At 39.4% G+C, this 19415-nt stretch overlaps 2 protein-coding genes and 1 long non-coding RNA gene across 5 annotated transcripts in view; 1 reads left to right on the top strand and 2 right to left on the bottom strand.

The window, feature by feature from the left end:
• Positions 1–3029, top strand: part of LOC577555 (testicular haploid expressed gene protein-like) — a 20179-nt gene extending 17150 nt beyond the window's left edge. For all 3 annotated transcript variants that reach the window (XM_030985683.1, XM_030985684.1, XM_030985685.1), the window contains one exon: positions 242–3029. In XM_030985683.1, coding sequence (XP_030841543.1) covers positions 242–532 — 291 coding nt within the window. In that variant the 3' untranslated portion in view covers positions 533–3029. The remainder of the gene's footprint in view (positions 1–241) is intronic.
• On the bottom strand, positions 2683–19415 carry LOC100894047 (nucleolar protein 16). The gene is made up of 5 exons (XM_030985686.1): positions 19230–19415; positions 8547–8655; positions 5311–5398; positions 4561–4667; positions 2683–3686 (listed from the first exon to the last, which is right to left on the bottom strand). Exons 1-5 carry the CDS (start codon positions 19328–19330, stop codon positions 3525–3527), a joined length of 567 nt encoding a protein of 188 aa, XP_030841546.1. The 5' UTR covers positions 19331–19415; the 3' UTR covers positions 2683–3524.
• Positions 11306–18195, bottom strand: LOC115924060. The gene is made up of 2 exons (XR_004064150.1): positions 18144–18195; positions 11306–11362 (listed from the first exon to the last, which is right to left on the bottom strand). It is a non-coding gene; the product is annotated as an uncharacterized LOC115924060 (long non-coding RNA).

Below are 19415 nucleotides of genomic sequence, written 5' to 3'. Positions count from 1 at the left end.
TTATAAGTCATAGTTAAGAGAGCTGAGGTATTTGTTTCCAGCTCATTGTGACTGTGCCATGGACCAGTAATAGCTTGGCTTGCCTGGCAAACAGTAGATGGCAGGTTCAATCCTGCTGGTTTCAAGACTCCTTTCTAGTTCTGATTGCCCAAGTCCTGTCATCTGAAACCAACCATAAAGGCTCACTTTTAAATCGTTTTACGACCATAAACACATTGCTCTCTTCTTCTTTAACTACCAGGTGACGGATGTCGCCAAAGGAGCAGCTGCAAGTCCTCGCCAGCTGGAACTGGCCAAGCCCAAGAACGTCGCCGATGGCTACCAGGCCGATCGGCCTATCCAATGGTCCATCACAAGGGCAGCGCGGCGGGCCAACGCAACTAGCCGTACCAACGAGCTCTCCACACCGATCATGCGTGCTACCATGGACCATGTGCAATTCAATCCAGACGCTTTCATCGTCAGTGAAGCAGCCAAGAGGGCCCGGTGTCCTCAGCGGATCGAGGAACTCTCCCAGCCTCAGGTTCGATAAACATCAATGCACTCACTCGTTGGAATCTATAGGCAACCTCCAAAACTAACCCTAATGGACTTGCAGTTACGTTGTTGTGCCTGAGAGAGTTTGAACACAAAGTGATGACAATAGCAAGACTTTGCAATCCCAACATTTGCTTGGACATGATCGAACAATGAAGACAGACAAACTACCGAGTTGTGCTCCCTTTTGAGATTGACCTTTGAACTTGACTGCATTAACTCTTGGAACCCCACGTCAAATGAAACAAGTCATACCAAATATAGTATTTTGAGGAATACTGTGTAACTGGCTCGTCTTAAGGGAAATGGATGATAAAGGAAGAACCAAAGTCAACACGGAATAATTGTTATTAAAATAATAATACATTTTGTGATTGCTCAATAAACGAATGGTACAAGAGCAGATAAAACAAAAATAATTGGTGATTAACATATTAACAGAGAGCCCTTTACTATTTGTCTCTCTTTCAATACATACATGACATGTTCTTCTATTCCTAAAAGTTTTTGAATGATGTCTGGTAAAGGGCTTAATATGACTATGTATTTGAAGATTCAATAATCCCATAACTAAAAGTTTACACTTGTGTCTCAATTGAAACTACATAAATAAATATCTAAGTAGTATAAAAATAATACCTTTTAACAAGATTTATATTATTAAATAACAACGAGCCCGTTGCATAAAACTCAAGTTTTGTGGAACGGGGCCCTGGTCTATAAAAGCACTTTAGATCTACATATTTTCAATTATGTATCAAAACTGGTAGAAAATGTTCATCTCACTATAAATTTCAATCATAAATTTATTAAACTGTGTATTTAGATGAAAGTTGTATTGATTCGTTTTTAAAAAATCATTTGTCTCTGATATGCATTATATCCCTTAGGTATATTTTAGGAGTACGCTATCAAAAAGCTATCACATTTGAGCATTCCTTTTCTCTACATATTCAGTTGTACATTGTAGTCAAATATAAAATAGTATTCTCTATTATTAAAAGGTATTAGAAGAAATTAAAAGATGTGTGCAAAATCATGTACAATACCTATCAATGTGCTTGAAATGAGTGTTGAAATATTGATCTGCATTTAATTCATAAGAAATTGAGCATGTCTATGTATTATTCACTGTTTGCAATGATATTTTACTCCGTCCATATATTTATGTCAATGTGACTTGTTTTGTTTAGTGTATTTATCACAATGGGTGAGGAATGCATGTGGTTTTGTATGTCCTGATGCCATATGTGCAGTACCGGTATGCATTCAATTAGTGAACTCCATGTATTAGCTGTAAGTATAGACTCTATTTTGTTTCATGAATACTTTTAAGATACTTTTCATAGCACATCTTTTGAAAGAACATCCAAAGCACAGTCGAACCTGTAAGCAATTCAAAGACCGTTCAAGGGAAACTAGGCACGTTAATACAGAGTCCCGTCTTATAAATAGTTGCGAGTAATCACAACTTCTTTGTGATTGAAAACAATCACAACTACATGTATGTAAATAAGAGATAGCAGACTGCAAACTCTTTATAAGGCAGGAACTTGGTTTCAATAAGAAACTGCTTTGATAAAGAAAAAGAATTTGGTTGTTGTGATAATGGTTTTATTTGACCCAACTGCTCATCAAGCGGGTGTGGAAATATACCAGTAAACCTAAAGCTTTATAAAATTTCTGAGGGATTTGGTAATGAAATAGTCCATCCAATTAGTTTTGAACCCAGGACCACCTAGGTTACAAGACTATTGCACTAACCACCAAGCTATCATTCCTCGGCTTAACCAGGTTTGACTGTACTTTCCATATCTTCTTTTTCTTAGCTCATTTACAGTACATGTAAATTCAACAAAAGATTTATGTGGCAAACTACTTGATGTATTTATTATCATATCTACATAAGATTAAAATACTTATACTTCTAAACAATTATAAATGGTCTACTGACACACTAGTGGAATGTGTGGGTGATTCGCTTACATGATACCAATATATTATTCTTAATTTCATGAAACTATGGTTCTTTTAGAGACTAATCCTCAAATTTTAATGGGAGCCTGAACCTTGATAAAAGATAGCAAATCAAAGAAACATATTGTGAAAGTTTGACACAAGGCAGAAATATGAAGTATTGGGAAGTTCTCTTTTGTTCTCTGTATTTATTTCTTTTGAAGACATGTATGCAAAACATGTTATTGTCTAAAATGCACCTTCATACGCACAGCCCTAAGTAACATTTTGCACAAGGGTTACAGAGAGAATAAAGTGGAAATCCATTAATCCACTAATTCACTAATTTTCAAGGTTGGGGTGTTCCTTTCTAAAACTGTATGTATTTCTATATATCATGTTTAGATTAGATTGATTCACATCTCTGCATAATGTACACTTTGAATGTCATGGTTCACTTGCTGCATATCACAATATAGCACTGAACATGTTATGTTATTTTATTTTAAGCAATAAATGTTTTTCACTGCATGTAACTTACAACTTGTGTACAAGGTCTTTCTATTCAAAAGTTATTTTTTATCAAGGGAAATTCTAGTTATACTGGGACAAATTACTGTAGATAAATTGTAGTTCAAAAAGCATAAATAATGAAGCTTTGTAGAAGGAATAATTATCTAAAAAATGTTTTCCCAAGGTCTTTCTCAAGAAAACTTTCGCTACAATACACATAAAATACTTTCTTCGCCGTCTAGTCTTGCAACCACAGATCATATATTGACACTCATGAATACTTATGATGAGTTGAGCCATGCCTACCAGTAAATCAGCTACATGATGGTCGGGTCCAAAAAAAAACGGTACAAGGGCTAGTACAGTTTTGTAGTCTACCATCCAAAGTGGTTCAGACCCTGTACTATAATAACTGTCATTGGTTGGTAGAGGTCTTGAGTCCAAAGACAACTACTGTCGATATAAACCCTCATTTCTATGAGGAATCAGTCACTTCTTTATGTTATGATCCTTCCATGTCAGCTCATAGTGACATCCTCTGTGTCTGGTTGTCCATCCTCTCCTGCCTTCTGGGCTAGGTACTCTTGATACTGCACTTTGCAGGTCTTGAACAGTGCAATCTTCTTCTTGATCTGCTTCGGTGTGTCCTGGTAGTAGTTCTTGATGTCCCGGGCCATTGCCTGAAATTCGATTTAATTGATTTGATTTATTAATTTCTGTTTAATCTTCTTTTTCTTTTGCAGTTTTATAAATATATAACAAACAAAATTTAACAAATCATTGCAAATTGTATAAAGTTAGGCTGGTTGTAGCTAATCGAAAACGTCAAACAGAAGGGTCGACAAAGTAAGCAAAGCTTGATAGCATGACTACCCTCAATGGATACATAATAATACAAATATGATGGAAAACAATATTGGTCAAAGGGTAAAGAGAGAGAGAGAGAGAGAGAGAGAGAGAGAAAAAAGGAGGAAGAGGGGTGTGTAAATCTAGATTCACAGATGTATGTGGTAGTTGGATTTCAATTTGATACATGAAGATACAAAAGAAGATGCACATTTGAATATCGGGTGACCACCTTGGGATATATTATAGAATGAGAAGACTCACGAGGTTTCTGGACAACATGGATAAGAGTATGAGAGAGGAACAAGAACAAGAATGACTGTAGATCAAGTCTGAAGCAGGATCTACATTGATCACTACAGGCTCATTCAAAGCTGACACAGTAAACTGTGGCAGGTTTTTATTACTAGTACGGTATACGAATGGCAAGTGGAGTGGGAGCAAGAATGAATATCTGAACGTAACACAGGCCTCTATTATTTAAGAGTACCAACCTAGCTGTGTGCTATTCAATACAGAAATGTGAATACATTTATTTTGCCCTGCCAGTTTATTGCAGTGGTTTGCTATTTAAATGTCATCCTCTTTCACATTATGATACAATTTAAGTGAAATTTTGCCATCAAATTTGTTGGGGCTCCCAACACTGTAGAGGGGCTTTAATATCAGGGTGGACTTCCCCTTTGAGTCTGGTAGCATACTACTCACCTTAAAGTCAGTGCCATACTTGTCCATCATGTGGGCGCAGTACATCATCATCGGCTCAGAGATCTTCTCCCTCTTCTTGGTAGGCATATCAGCCATAGCTTCAAGTTCTGAATAGAAATGACAACAGATTGCAGGTTTTAAACTTTTAATGGTATGAAATATAACATATACCTGGGCCCCGTTGCACAAAATTTACCATTGATGATAACTTTGCCATCAATTTTTTACCACAATGGAAACCTTGATTTTGATTGGCTGCTGAGCCCTGTTACCATGGTAATTGCCATTGATGGCAAAGTTACAATCAATTGAATCAATGGTAAGTTTTTATGCATCGGGCCCAGGTATAAACATACATTTGTATGTGAAGGTAGACAATCAAGGACCAACAGCATAAAAGTAAACCACTGATTTTTATCTTTATTTTAACCCATAGATGTGTAAGCTTCTCTAACAAATAGAGCTCATTTGTATTTATTCACTAAAATATTGAAATTTTTTCAAACTTGAACAAAATAAAGAATTTTGACATGGCTTTTTAAAATCACCAGCTGTATTCTAAAAGGTTTGAATTCATGTGCAAAACTTGTGCATTAGATTCCCCCAAAAGACCCATGAATGATAAATAGGATTACTAGCGAATTTGCCTGATATTCCTATGTGAATCTGGTGGATATAATTATAAAACCACAAAAGCCAACCCCTTTCAAAACCTGATGACACACGTACATGAAGATGAGATAGACTTACCTTTAATAACTTGTTGCTTGCCTTTAGGACGGGCTAGTTTATCATCAAAATCCATAGAGTCATCAAGGCTAACAGGGGCAAGTCTCTCCTATGGAATTCATTAAAAGTATACAATGTTAACAACAACAACAATAAAGATAATAACAATAATTTTAATTTTTTTTTTTTTTTAATAGAAAACATATCTACCATGCCATATGCTTGAGGCATTCAGATATTATCCTTGCTGTGCTGGGCAACCATTTTCAGTGCTCACATTATTAAAGGAATTCCTTCCTACAGGTACCCATTTAACACCTGGGTGGAGAGTGGCAAATAAAGATTTCTTTCTTGTCAAAGGACGTTCACTTTCTGTAAAATATTGATATAGAGAAAAGACAAACCTATACACTGTATTGTGAATTCCCTCATGCAATTTCAAAAAATTTCTGTTAATACACTATAATACCACTCACAAAAAACTCTTTTTACCTTAACCTAACTGCTTGGCATAGATCCTAAGTCAGTTACCATAAAAGACAATTAAATTAGAGTACCAATGCAAGGGCCGTTTCTAACAAGAATAGTAAAAACATGTATCATACTTACTTTCTACAGAATATTTATAGTATGATATATCAGCCCTATACTAATATCTTTGATGAAATAAACAAAGGAGCAAATGAGTGATCACCACTTCTATATGCTAGTATCTCAGTGGGCTTGCAACAGCTCGCAACTACCGGTAGTAGGAGAAATAAAATTGTGAGAAAATACTTGAATAAGCGACAATTTTCACTTAGAATTGCACCAAAGCAGTACTTACAACACATCTGTGTATATTGCACGAACTCCCGGTGGAATTTGGGCCAAAATTCCAGGCAGAATTTGCATACATGTTGTGGGAGCGTGCGACTGTCATGCAAATTATATATTCAAATTGCCTTTTTGTTGCAATTTAGACCGAAAAAAAGGTTTTTAGCCATGTCGCAATTTGTTTTGCAATTTATTCTCAATGGATTCACAATTTTGTCATGCTCTCAGGGGTCCCACGGCAGTTCGTGCCTATCTCGCACCTGAAATGTCAGACTTTTAATGTTGTCTAGTCTCCAATCAGTCACAATTTTGTTTCATAGGTTGCCAACCCCTAACAAAGTTTTCTCAGGGTCATTCCATGTCAAATCACCCAATGGTTTTAACCCGACCATTTTTGATTTTGATGAAACTTAGTGTACTTGTTGAATGTGATCTCACAGCACCAAATCCCAAATTTTAGGTCAATCGGGTGAGGGGTTTGGGAGATACGGCCCACCAAATTTTGAGATTTTTTCAAAAATGGGGGTGGCGGGCCTACCTTTGAACCCTTGTATCTCGGGACCTAATGGGTCAATCTTCACAAAATTTGTATTGTTGGAAAGGGTATTCAATAAGGATTCCAAATCTGCCGCCATTTTGAAAATTTGTACATGTTTGGGTACTTTGACCTCTTGACCTAAGATTTGACCTTGAAATTGACCTTGTGGATCACGTGACCTTGACAACATTTTTCATGAAATGTAATCTCTGACATGTTCACTAAAACATATAAAAGTTTCAGAGATATAATATTTTTTGTTTAGGAGCAATAACGATTGAAAGTATCCATACTTACAGATATTCACAATAAACCCTATTATAATGTATACAATACATGCAATATGCACAGTACAACATACATCTTCCACATGCTTTTTTGTTCTAGGCATATCCATTCTGAATGTCAGCAGTACTTGAATAGAAATAAAATGACAAGTTCATATAGGCCTAGAGGGTTAACAGGATGTATGGCTTTAGGCCTCCGAGTCGGTTCTAGGATAATTACCCCCCTGGATAATTAACCCCCAGGGAATGTCCCCCCCCACCCCCCCCCCCGAGGACAATTACCCCCTGAGGACTATCACACCCAGAGGACAATTACCCCCCCCCCAGAAAATTACACCCTAGGACAATTACCCCCTGGACAATTACCCCCTAGGATAATTACCCCCCCCCCCCCTATTCGTTAAAGGGGAAGTCCATCCTGATAATAAGTTGGTTTTTAATCAAAGCAGATTTTTTTTTTCAGGAGGTAATTATCCTTGAGGGGTAATTTCCAGGGGGAGGGGTAATTGTCCTCGGGGGGGGGGGGGGGGGGGACAGATTGTCCTAGGAGGTAATTTTCTGGGGTTAATTGTCCTCTGGGTGTGATAGTCCTCGGGGGTAATTGTCCTTGGGGGGGGGGAACATTTCCTGGGGGTTAATTTTCCAGGGGGGTAATTATCCTAGAACCGACTCAGAGGCCTAAAGCCATACATTCTGTTAACCCTTTAGGCCTATATGAACTTGTCATTTTATTTCTATTCAAGTACTGCTGACATTTAGAATGGATATGCCTAGAACAAAAAGCATGTGGAAGATGTATGTTGTACTGTGCATATTGCATGTATTGTATACATTATAATAGGGTTTATTGTGAATATCTGTAAGTATGGATACTTTCAATCGTTATTGCTCCTAAACAAAAAATATTATATCTCTGAAACTTTTATATGTTTTAGTAAACATGTCAGAGATTACATTTCATGAAAAATGTTGTCAAGGTCACGTGATCCACAAGGTCAATTTCAAGGTCAAATCTTAGGTCAAGAGGTCAAAGTACCCAAACATGTACAAATTTTCAAAATGGCGGCAGATTTGGAATCCTTATTGAATACCCTTTCCAACAATACAAATTTTGTGAAGATTGACCCATTAGGTCCCGAGATACAAGGGTTCAAAGGTAGGCCCGCCACCCCCATTTTTGAAAAAATCTCAAAATTTGGTTGGCCGTATCTCCCAAACCCCTCACCCAATTGACCTAAAATTTGGGATTTGGTGCTGTGAGATCACACTCAACAAGTACACTAAGTTTCATCAAAATCAAAAATGGTCGGGTTAAGATTTTCAGATTTTTTGGGTGATTTGACATGGAATGACCCCTCACACTTCGCACACTTTGTGACTCACGGACACTAAATTGAGAAAGATTTGGGACACCTGCAAGGCTGCAACGACTCTGTGATTATTTTGAGAGATAGTTTGTCGCACTTTCACAAGGAAATTGAGAACTCCCAAAAACATTTCGCACCATTTGGGAAACTCCCTCGCGAATGCCATTTACAATTTGCTACCAACAGTCGCAGCTCAGTGAGAACGGGCCTTTATTTACACTTCCATTAACAAACTTGTCCTAAACCTACCTTTGTTGTTGGAATGGGAAGTGTCTTATTAGGATCCGATGATAGTCCCATGGCTCTCAAGTTCTCCTTCACTGATTTCTTGTTATCCCAGGCAGTTTTAATGGGGTCACTGTTTAATAAAGAAAGAAAATAAAAACTCTCAAACACAAAACATACCTCACACAATCAAACGAAAGATTAGTGTGAAAAGGCGCGTGCGTAGGGAGTTTGCTAAATTCAGTGAACTATGTGAGTGCGCCCTCGTATACCTACTAAACTGATAGTTATTTTTACTGAAATATCTTCTGTAAACGCTTCTCATACAGTACTCATACTTACTGCACTCTGAGAACGAACTTGACACAGTGTCTATAGTGCTGTAAGGGGCTAGGTGTGAGACTATGGTATCTGACGCTGCCGCGTGTTCACGTTTGCAGCTCATACATATTCATATTTTAATGGCGCAATAGACATTTCTCATCATATCTTGGCTTGAAAATTATGTCATCTTTCACAGTTTTCCCTCTCTTTTTGAGATGGCTGTAGCTATGGGGCTCAAACTATCGCAAGAATGACATAAACTAGAGTCAATGCTAATGCGTATTGACCTCTAGCACTGAACTACGGGCTGAGAGGCAGCAATTGCACATAATATACACCTTTACTTTTACGGGTTGTCATCTTCCCGAGGATTTATCGCTCATAATCTCGTAAACAAAATACAAAATATAACGGTGTTTTATCAAATGTTGAATTCAATCCCCAAGGTACACAGCATGACAACTACGTCTCATTTCAAAATGATGGCTAACTGAACTCGATATCGAGTACGTAGCTCATGAAATATCATTATTTCTGTAAGATATTTTGAATATCTATAGGAATATTTGTCAAAGCAAATAATTATTTTACGGTAATTTTGTTGAATTGGAGTCCCTTAAAGTCTTACGTGATGTTTTTTAATTGGTTTAATGCTTATTGTTCCGATCAGGTCGGATGACGGTGTAGGGATGTACACATGCATATCAAGCTTGACTCGTAACTTCTGCTTGCCGTTATACACGCATTTTTAGAACGAACGAAAGGCACTTCGATGTTATTTCAAGAGCTTTAATTTATTTTCCTTCATCAAACTATCAAGGGTAAACCATTATGTTGTGGATATATTTTGACAATTAAATTAATGCCTTTAGTATTACGATTTAATTGCAATAGTCTGATCAACATTTTAGTCTTGTGTGTGGCATTTTCTTGCTCTGTCTTCAGTGGGTCATAGATCTATTTCCACTTCCGTTTCTGAAAGCACTCGATCGGTACCACGAAGCATGATTCCTTTCTTGCAGCCTCAATTTTAGAGCGATAAAAACACCTACCGTCAACTGAAACAATATCCATTTATTTCTAAAGCATATTTATTTGATTATATTTAAATATAAGTTTGTGAATTGCATATTTTTAGTTCTATATTTCAAAATATCAGTGTAAAATTTAATTTTGAAAAACCAGAAACCCGAAAACCAAAAACCGGGTTTCAGCTCGATGGTCGGGGCCCGGGCGGGGATCCGTTTCGACTCAGGCCTAGTCTAGTATGCAGTGCTAGAGGTCAATACGCATTAGCATTGACTCTCTATGCTTTGCTGGAGTGGAACAATCCAGCTTCTGCTGCTTTTCATGTAAAATGGCAATTATGATGCATGTATTTTGAAATTACATAATAAACCATTATTGAATTGAATCCATTCTTAGCAAAGGAATTTTAGCCCAATTTTTCACTAATTTTAATCATAATCATATATTACATTTTCCACCTGAATTTGGATCACATCCAACATCGGGAAGCCTCCGTTAAGGGTTACGATGTCGACGTCGTCGCTCAGTACCGTCTCTACGCTATAGCTCTGCACCTCAAACTGAAGCTATCGGTCCAAAATTATGCAAACTTTGTGTAGACCTTGCTTTATGGTATTACGCACATGCACGATACCATAAACCTTACAAGAAGTTTGCATAATTTTAGACTGATAGCTTCAGTTTGAGGTGCAGAGCTATTTAGCGTAGAGAAGGTACTGAGCGACGACGTTGACTTTGAAGCCCTAAACAGAGACTTCCCGATGTCGGATGTGATCCAAATTCAGGTGGAAAATGTAATAGGTCTATATGATTATGATTAAAATTAGTGAAAAATTGGGCTAAAATTCCTTTGCTAGGCACATTCATGGGGCACTAGAGGGCGCTTTGCGCGCGTACGAAAATCTGAATGGCCTTGCTGCGGTGGGTCGGCAATAATCAGCCCAAAACTTGGATATGGGAGGGTGGAAGGATACATCTTTTTTATAATGTTATCTGGTCTTACCCTTAACCATCCTATGTTTAATCTATGTAGAAATAACATGCGAGTACGATAAGAGAAACATCGGGCCCATTACTGATGCAACTTTTAAAATATTAGCCTAGAAATTAAGGCTGCGACGGGTAGTCGAATGCTCGAGTACCCGCACGGTTGACAACTACTCGGGTACGATTTCTTGTACCCGAATATTCGGCCGCAAAAAAAAAAAATGTCCAGGCCCACGCTTACCCGTGCCAGGGAGAGCAGCATCCGCTGGCATGGTACCGTCGGTAAAAATGTTTCCAAACTCAAGCACTGTCAAACTCACCTTTCAGAAACTGGGACCAAATGTCCAGATTTCTGTTTGGACTTAGAGGAAAATGGATTATTCTGCCATCTTTGGTTTTTAAAACAGAATTGTTTACTGTTATTATTCTTATTAAATCGGCGCCTTCAACTGCAACTCAAAGTAAAGTTGCATGCGTTTTCAGCGAGCTGCGCGAGGGACCTGAGAAACTGGGTAGCATATATTGGCACCAAGATTAACGGCGATATGAATATTCATTATTCCCTACGTCACGGACGTGCGGCGTGCGTACTCTGTCTATGGATCTGTCTTATACACAGGTACATGTACTGTACTAGTACAAGAGTACGTTCGCAAGCATTACTACATACATTGCTCCGGAATGAAGAGAATCATTATAAAGGACGAATTACTCCGTAAAGCCAAGTACAAGCAGGGAATTGAAATAGCAAACGTTCCTCGGAGCGGCTATACAATCCCTAATCTAGCTAGTTTTGTAATGACAGTTTATAGGAAAATGGACATTTAGTAGGCCTACTGTTTAGTTGTTCAATAAAATCACTCAGTTTGATTTGATTCGAGATATATCTCATTAATAAAACAGTATAAAGGCTGTATGAGTCTCGGACGAACCATCGCCACTAATCTTGGTGCCAACACCGTTAATCTATGCTCCAAATTTAGTAATACATTTTGTGTGCCCTATAATGACCCGGGGTTGGATTATTTAGGAGAACAGAAGATTGATATTGTTAAGTTGTTTCATAACATCTCTCAGTTTCATTTGATTCGAGATATATTTCATTAATAAAACAGTATAAAGGCTCTATGAGTCTCCAAGAACGATCGCCACTAATCTTGGTGCCAACACCGTTAAACTATGCTCCAAATTTAGTACTACCTTTTTTGTGCCCTATATGCTAAAGACCCATGCAGGGTTGGATTCTTTAGGAGAATGGAAGATTGATATTGTTGTTTCATAACATCATTCAGTTTGATTTGATTCGAGATATATCTCATTAATAAAACAGTATAAAGGCTCTATGAGTCTCACACGAACGATCGCCACTAATCTTGGTGCCAACACCGTTAATCTATGCTCCAAATTTAGTACTACCTTTTTTTGTGCCCTATATGCTAAAGACCCATGCAGGGTTGGATTCTTTAGGAGAATGGAAGATTGATATTGTTGTTTCATAACATCATTCAGTTTGATTTGATTCGAGATATATCTCATTAATAAAACAGTATAAAGGCTGTATGAGTCTCGGACGAACCATCGCCACTAATCTTGGTGCCAACACCGTTAATCTATGCTCCAAATTTAGTAATACATTTTGTGTGCCCTATAATGACCCGGGGTTGGATTATTTAGGAGAACAGAAGATTGATATTGTTAAGTTGTTTCATAACATCTCTCAGTTTGATTTGATTCGAGATATATTTCATTAATAAAACAGTATAAAGGCTCTATGAGTCTCCAAGAACGATCGCCACTAATCTTGGTGCCAACACCGTTAAACTATGCTCCAAATTTAGTACTACCTTTTTTGTGCCCTTTTTGCTAAAGACCCATGCAGGGTTGGATTCTTTAGGAGAATGGAAGATTGATATTGTTGTTTCATAACATCACTCAGTTTGATTTGATTGCGCATTATGTCTCTTAATAATGGTGTAAAAGTCTCTAAAGAGAAGAAAATAAAGAGAGAAAGAGAGAGAGAGAGAGAGAGAGAGAGAGAGAGAAAGAAAAAGATGTGAAAGGGAAAGAGGAGAGAAAGGAAAAGGAAGAAGAGGAAAAAGAAAAGAAAAAGGGGAGGGGAAGAAAGAGATCAGGGGGAGTAGGGGCCGAAATGGGCCTTGCCTCCCATGATGTTGCTTCCACTTCCCCTCCCAGCAAAACAAAAAGAGAGAAGAAGGAAAGGGAAAGCAAAAAGGAAAAGAGGAGATAACGGAAAGGAAAAAAAAAGAGGAAGAAGATAAGAAAAGAAGGGGAATATCAGTTACTATTTTTTCCGCCAACAAGTTGTGGATCCGGGGGGGGGGGGCAAAAGGCCCTTGCCTCTTCCCCCCCCCCCTCCCCCACCGCCAAAAAAGAAGGGGAAAAAGGGGAGGGAAAGAGGAGAGCTAAAAGGGAACAAAAAGAGGAAGCGGGGGGGGGGGGGGGGGGGGGGGGGGGGGGGGGGGGGGGGGGGGGGGGGGGGGGGGGGGGGGGGGGGGGGGGGGGGGGGGGGGTAAGAGGACACTTTTTGGGGGGTCTCGAAATTTGAAAATTTGACATTTTGTTCCGTAGGGGGGGGGGGTGTTGAGGTCACCTTTTTTAGGACAGCCATTGGCATAATTAAAAAAAATAATTAAAAAGGGGGGGGTTGCTCCAAGATACACACATAACAAAAAACCGAACAGGGGGAGGTTCAACCCCAATCCCCCCCCCCCCCCCCCCCCCCCGTACGCGCCTGCTCTTCTGATTACAGTTTTCGACTCTTAACCCTCGTTTGTTTTCAGTCCCCCCCCCCTCCCGCTTGTACATTTCATTAAATCATTAGAGAAAGAAGACGATTCGTTGTACCGTTTTCGACTCTTAATCCTCGTCTGAATTCAGTTCCCCCCTCTTATCCGCGCGCGCGAAGCGCGGAAGCTTTTACGTTTCATTAAATCTTTAGAGAAAGAAGACGATTTGTTGTACCGTTCCCGACTCTTAATCCACACCTCCTGCGCCAAGCGCGGAAGCTTTGACATTTAATTCAATTATTAGACAAACAAGACGATTTTGATACCTTGTCCGCCCCCGGAAACTCATGGGTTGAAGGCAAATTACGGTCAGATAAGTATTCAGGGGCCCGCCTCAGGGCCCCTGGTGGGGTCGAGGGTGCGGAACCCCTGAATCTCAGGGGTTTCAGGCATTTGATTACGGTCAGATGAACATAATTTTTATACCTTATTTGTGAAACTGGCAGGACACTGATTTGCGTGAGGTCCAGCGAGCGGAGCCCCAAGAAGCTCAGGGGTTTTAGGCATTACATTGCCGTCAGATTAGCATCCAGTAGGGTCTAGGGGGCAGAGCCCCCGGAAGCTCGGGGGTTTAGGCATTTGATTACGGTCAGATGAACATATTTTTATACTTTATTTGTGACACTGGCAGGACACTGATTGGCGTGAAATCCAGCGGGCGGAGCCCCCAGAAGATCAAGGGTTTTAGGCACTAAATTTTGGTCAGATGAGTAGGCAAGGGGCCTGCCCAAGTGCCCTTGGTTGGGTCCCGGGGACAGAGCCCCCGGAAGCTCAGGGGTTTTAGGCACTAAATTGTGGTCAGATGAGTATCAAGGGGCCTGCCCAAGGGCCCTTGGTTGGGTCCCGGGGACAGAGCCCCCGGAAGCTCAGGGGTTTTAGGCGTCTAATTACGGTCAGATGAGCAATTTTTTGATACCTTATTTTGTTGTGACACTGGTAGTTAACTATTTTTTCTTTCTTGCTCTCTTTCTTTCTATTTCTCTTTAAAATGCTTTTCCAAAAAAAAAATGGGGGGGGGGGAGCTGGAGGCTCCCGATCCCCGCCGTTCAGCGGGCCCTGACATGTAGGCATCTCAAGAAGCATATTTTTCTTGCCTGACTGTAAATTTCGGAATATGTCATTTTCCAACAAACGCATAAAAAAGTATAATTTAATAAAAAGTGAGGAACAATCTCGGAAAATGATGTCATTTTAGCAACATTTGTAAGACACCGTTATGGAATTAGAAATAACCCCCCCCCCCCCCCGAACCACAACTTATTGGCAGGAAAACTGATATCCTCCTTCTTTTCTTTTCTTCTTCCTCTTTTATTTCCCTTCCCTTTATCTCCTCTTTTCCTTTCTTCCCTTCCCTTTCCTTCCTTCGCTCATATTTTTTTTTTGATTGGGGGGGGGGGGCGGGGAGGCAACAGCCTGGAAGGCAAGGCCATTTCGGTCCCCCCAATCTCCTTCTTCCCCCTTTTCTTGTCTTCTTCCTCTTCTTTCTTTCCCTTTCTCTCCTCTTTCCCTGTCCTTCTTTTCCTTTTCTCTCTCTCTCTCTCTCTCTCTCTCTCTTTATTTTTGCGGGGGGGGGGGGGGGGCGCTGCCCCCCTGGAACCGCGCCTGTGTTATAGAGCAACTTAACAATATAGGAATCTTCCGTTCTCCTAAATAATCCAACCCCGGGTCTTTGCAGACACACAAAACGTATTGCTAAATTTGGAGCATGGTTTAATGGTGTTGGCACCAAGTTTAATGGTGTAGAGGTAAGTTAGTTTGAGACTATAGCTTTTATATATATATATATTTTATTAATGAGGTATATCTCTAATTAAATCGAACTGAGTGATGTTATGGAACAACTTTACAATATCAATCATCCGTTCTCCTACACAATCCAGCCCCGGGTCTTTATAGGGCATACAAAATGTATTACTAAATTTGGAGCATGGTTTAACGGTGTTGGCACCAAGATTAGTGGCGATGGTTCGTTCGAGACTCATACAGCCTTTATACTGTTTTATTAATGAAATATATCTCGAATCAAATCAAACTGAGAGATGTTATGAAACAACTTAACAATATCAATCTTCTGTTCTCCTAAATAATCCCACCCCGGGTCATTATAGGGCACACAAAATGTATTACTAAATTGGAGCATAGATTAACGGTGTTGGCACCAAGATTAGTGGCGATGGTTCGTCCGAGACTCATACAGCCTTTATACTGTTTTATTAATGAAATATATCTCGAATCAAATCAAACTGAGAGATGTTATGAAACAACTTAACAATATCAATCTTCTGTTCTCCTACATAATCCAACCCCGGGTCATTATAGGGCACACAAAATGTATTACTAAATTTGGAGCATAGATTAACGGTGTTGGCACCAAGATTAGTGGCGATGGTTCGTCCGAGACTCATACAGCCTTTATACTGTTTTATTAATGAGATATATCTCGAATCAAATCAAACTGAGTGATGTTATGAAACAACTTAACAATATCAATCTTCTGTTCTCCTAAATAATCCAACCCCGGGTCATTATAGGCAGTGGCGGATCCAGGGGGGGGGGCCCCGGGGGGCCCCCCCCCCCCCTTGAGAAAAAAATCATGTAAAATCACGTGATTTTTACCTTTTTTGGGGGTTGGGCCCCCCCCCCCCTGACGCTCAAGGGGGGGGGGGGGTGCAAATTGAAATTTTTTTGAGGATCAAAAAAAAAAAAATGTGCTCACTACCCCCCCCCCCCCCCCCCCCCCCCCCCCACTGAGCGACTTTTCGGCCGGCGCGTTTTTCAAATTTTCGGGAGCAAAAAAAAAAAAAGTTGGGCCCCCTCCCCTAAGAAATCCTGGATCCGCGCCTGATTATAGGGCACACAAAATGTATTACTAAATTTGGAGCGTAGATTAACGGTGTTGGCACCAAGATTAGTGGCGATGGTTCGTGTGAGACTCATACAGCCTTTATACTGTTTTATTAATGAGATATATCTCGAATCAAATCACACTGAGTGATGTTATTTAACAACTAAACAATAGGCCTACTAAATGTCCATTATCCTAAATAAACTATCATTACAAAACTAGCTAGATTAGGGAGTGTATAGCCGCTCCGAGGAACGTTTGCTATTTTCAATTCCCTGCTTGTACTTGGCTTCACGGAGTAATTCGTCCTTTATAATGATTCTCTTCATTCCGGAGCAATGTACATGACCTAATGCTTACGAACGTACTCATGTACTGAATACATGTGTATATGACAGAGTACGCACGCCGCACGTCTGTGACGTAGGGAATAATGAATATTCATATCGCCGTTAATCTTGGTGCCAATATATGCTACCCAATGCCGAGTGGTATGGTAGTGGCAAAAAAAGAAAAAAAAGGAAAAAAATCAAAAAATCAAAAAATTCAAAAAAAATCAAAAAAATTCAAAAAAATTCAAAAAAATTCAAAAAAATTCAAAAAAATTCAAAAAAATTATTAAAAAACATGGCGTCCGAATACTCGAGTATTCGCCTGTGAGCCTGGGAGTGTACTCGGGTACCTCATTACACTGTTGTGCACAGCCCTACTAGAAATGACCACCAAACGGAAAAAATTGACATTTTTTCCCGACAAATCTTCTTAAAATCTGATTTATAAACAAGTCACATCTAGATACACTAATACAAATACGATTTTCTGAAAATTCAGGTATTATTTATTAAGTTTCTTTCAAGTATATTTCTGCGCATCGCAGCGCCAATGTTCTTCACTGCTTCTAAATCACCCTTGAATTTTTTTATTTTGCAACGAATTTGTTACGAGGTCCGCGAGTGTTCCCCGTTCCTTGCGTGTTGAAAGTTTGGTAATACATAGTTTACATTGACTCGCGCACGAAAAAATGGTCGAAAACAAAATGTCAAATGAAGAAATAAACAAGCTTTTGTATAGTTATAAGAGTTCTACCGAGGTTTCTTTGTCGATTTAATTTATTATATAGTCTCAATTAGAATTCAGAATTATCTCACTGAAGAGTTAAGAAACCGACGATGTTCTCGATCGTAGTTATTTTCATTTTGCCAGCAGCCGATCTAGCGTTGTTTGGGCAAAAAGCTAGGCCGCTGCCTTCTAAGGCTGCGACGGGTAGTCGAATGCTCGAGTACCCGCACGGTTGACAACTACTCGGGTACGATTTCTTGTACCCGAATATTCGGCCGCAAAAAATAAAAAAATGTCCAGGCCCACGCTTACCCGTGCCAGGGAGAGCAGCATCCGCTGGCATGGTACCGTCGGTAAAAATGTTTCCAAACTCAAGCACTGTCAAACTCACCTTTCAGAAACTGGGACCAAATGTCCAGATTTCTGTTTGGACTTAGAGGAAAATGGATTATTCTGCCATCTTTGGTTTTAAAACAGAATTGTTTACTGTTATTATTCTTATTAAATCGGCGCCTTCAACTGCAACTCAAAGTAAAGTTGCATGCGTTTTCAGCGAGCTGCGCGAGGGACCTGAGAAACTGCCGAGTGGTATGGTAGTGGCAAAAAAAGAAAAAAAAGGAAAAAAATCAAAAAATCAAAAAATTCAAAAAAAATCAAAAAAATTCAAAAAAATTCAAAAAAATTCAAAAAAATTCAAAAAAATTCAAAAAAATTATTAAAAAACATGGCGTCCGAATACTCGAGTATTCGCCTGTGAGCCTGGGAGTGTACTCGGGTACCTCATTACACTGTTGTGCACAGCCCTACTGCCTTCCCATCGCAAACCTTTCCGAGTCCCGCTAAAATGGCGCTCTGCGGAGCTCCGAAGCTGCGTTGGTATCGCTGCAAACTCTCAGCCGGCCAGCTCCCCACGACGGACCATTCGCGGTATGGCGAGAGTGTGTGTGTGAGGTATGATTTTGGATTCGAGAACGCACGTAATGCAACCGTGCGCGTCATTTTCAGCTGTCGAATGTATACGACCAATTTTACATGTACGATTTTTAGTACAGATACTTGGTCAGTTTTCTTCTTATATCTTTGGTTTTACAACATTTAAAAATTTAATTTCTTCAAATTTGCTCCTGACTCGGTTCAGACTAATTGTCTGATGTGTTTTCAAGTCAATTTTTTGAATATATTTTTTTGCATGAATTTGCCTACCTTTGCTAAGAATGGATATGAAACTGCTAAAAAAATGGATACGGAACGACACTAGCACCCGGATAGGACACATGTAACGTCTGCAAAAATGTGGAAGATCCTTATTTTTGCAAACGAGTCTGTCAGCCTTTTATTATACTAGATCTAAGACGATCCTTATTCTCGGACCATGTGGTGGAGCGTTTCCGTTTGGTACCTAGATCTACGAACGCAAACGTTTGGTCAATTTTTGTGGTGGGGTATTCTAAAGTTGCTCCAACAATTAATAATCAATAAAGTTAACATTCAGGCATAGTAGACATGATCAAGCTGTCCACAATTTTACAAATACATTTTTTTAACACGAACAGCTACATTACCACATCACATGAAATCTTATACACGGGACTGTGATTGTAAACAATCTCGTCACACGGCACGGGAACATGACCTTTATTTTTGATGAATGCTTACCATTCAATATTTGGAAGCCTCTTCTGTTTTTTCCACATCTTTCTTCGATTAGCTGAGTATTTATATTTTTTTCGTTGCCTTGCAGCCTTTGTTTTCGCCATTATTGATGTTACGATTTTACAAGTTTTATGCAAAAAAGCTACGCAAACACACGTGAATCCTGAGTTGTTGTGTTGTTGTTGTGTT

Source organism: Strongylocentrotus purpuratus, unplaced genomic scaffold (assembly GCF_000002235.5).
Source record: "Strongylocentrotus purpuratus isolate Spur 01 unplaced genomic scaffold, Spur_5.0 spur5_scaffold_15, whole genome shotgun sequence".
Lineage (NCBI taxonomy): Eukaryota > Metazoa > Echinodermata > Echinoidea > Camarodonta > Strongylocentrotidae > Strongylocentrotus > Strongylocentrotus purpuratus.
Note: the sequence above shows the minus strand (reverse complement) of the source record. Positions and strands in the feature narration are given on the sequence as shown.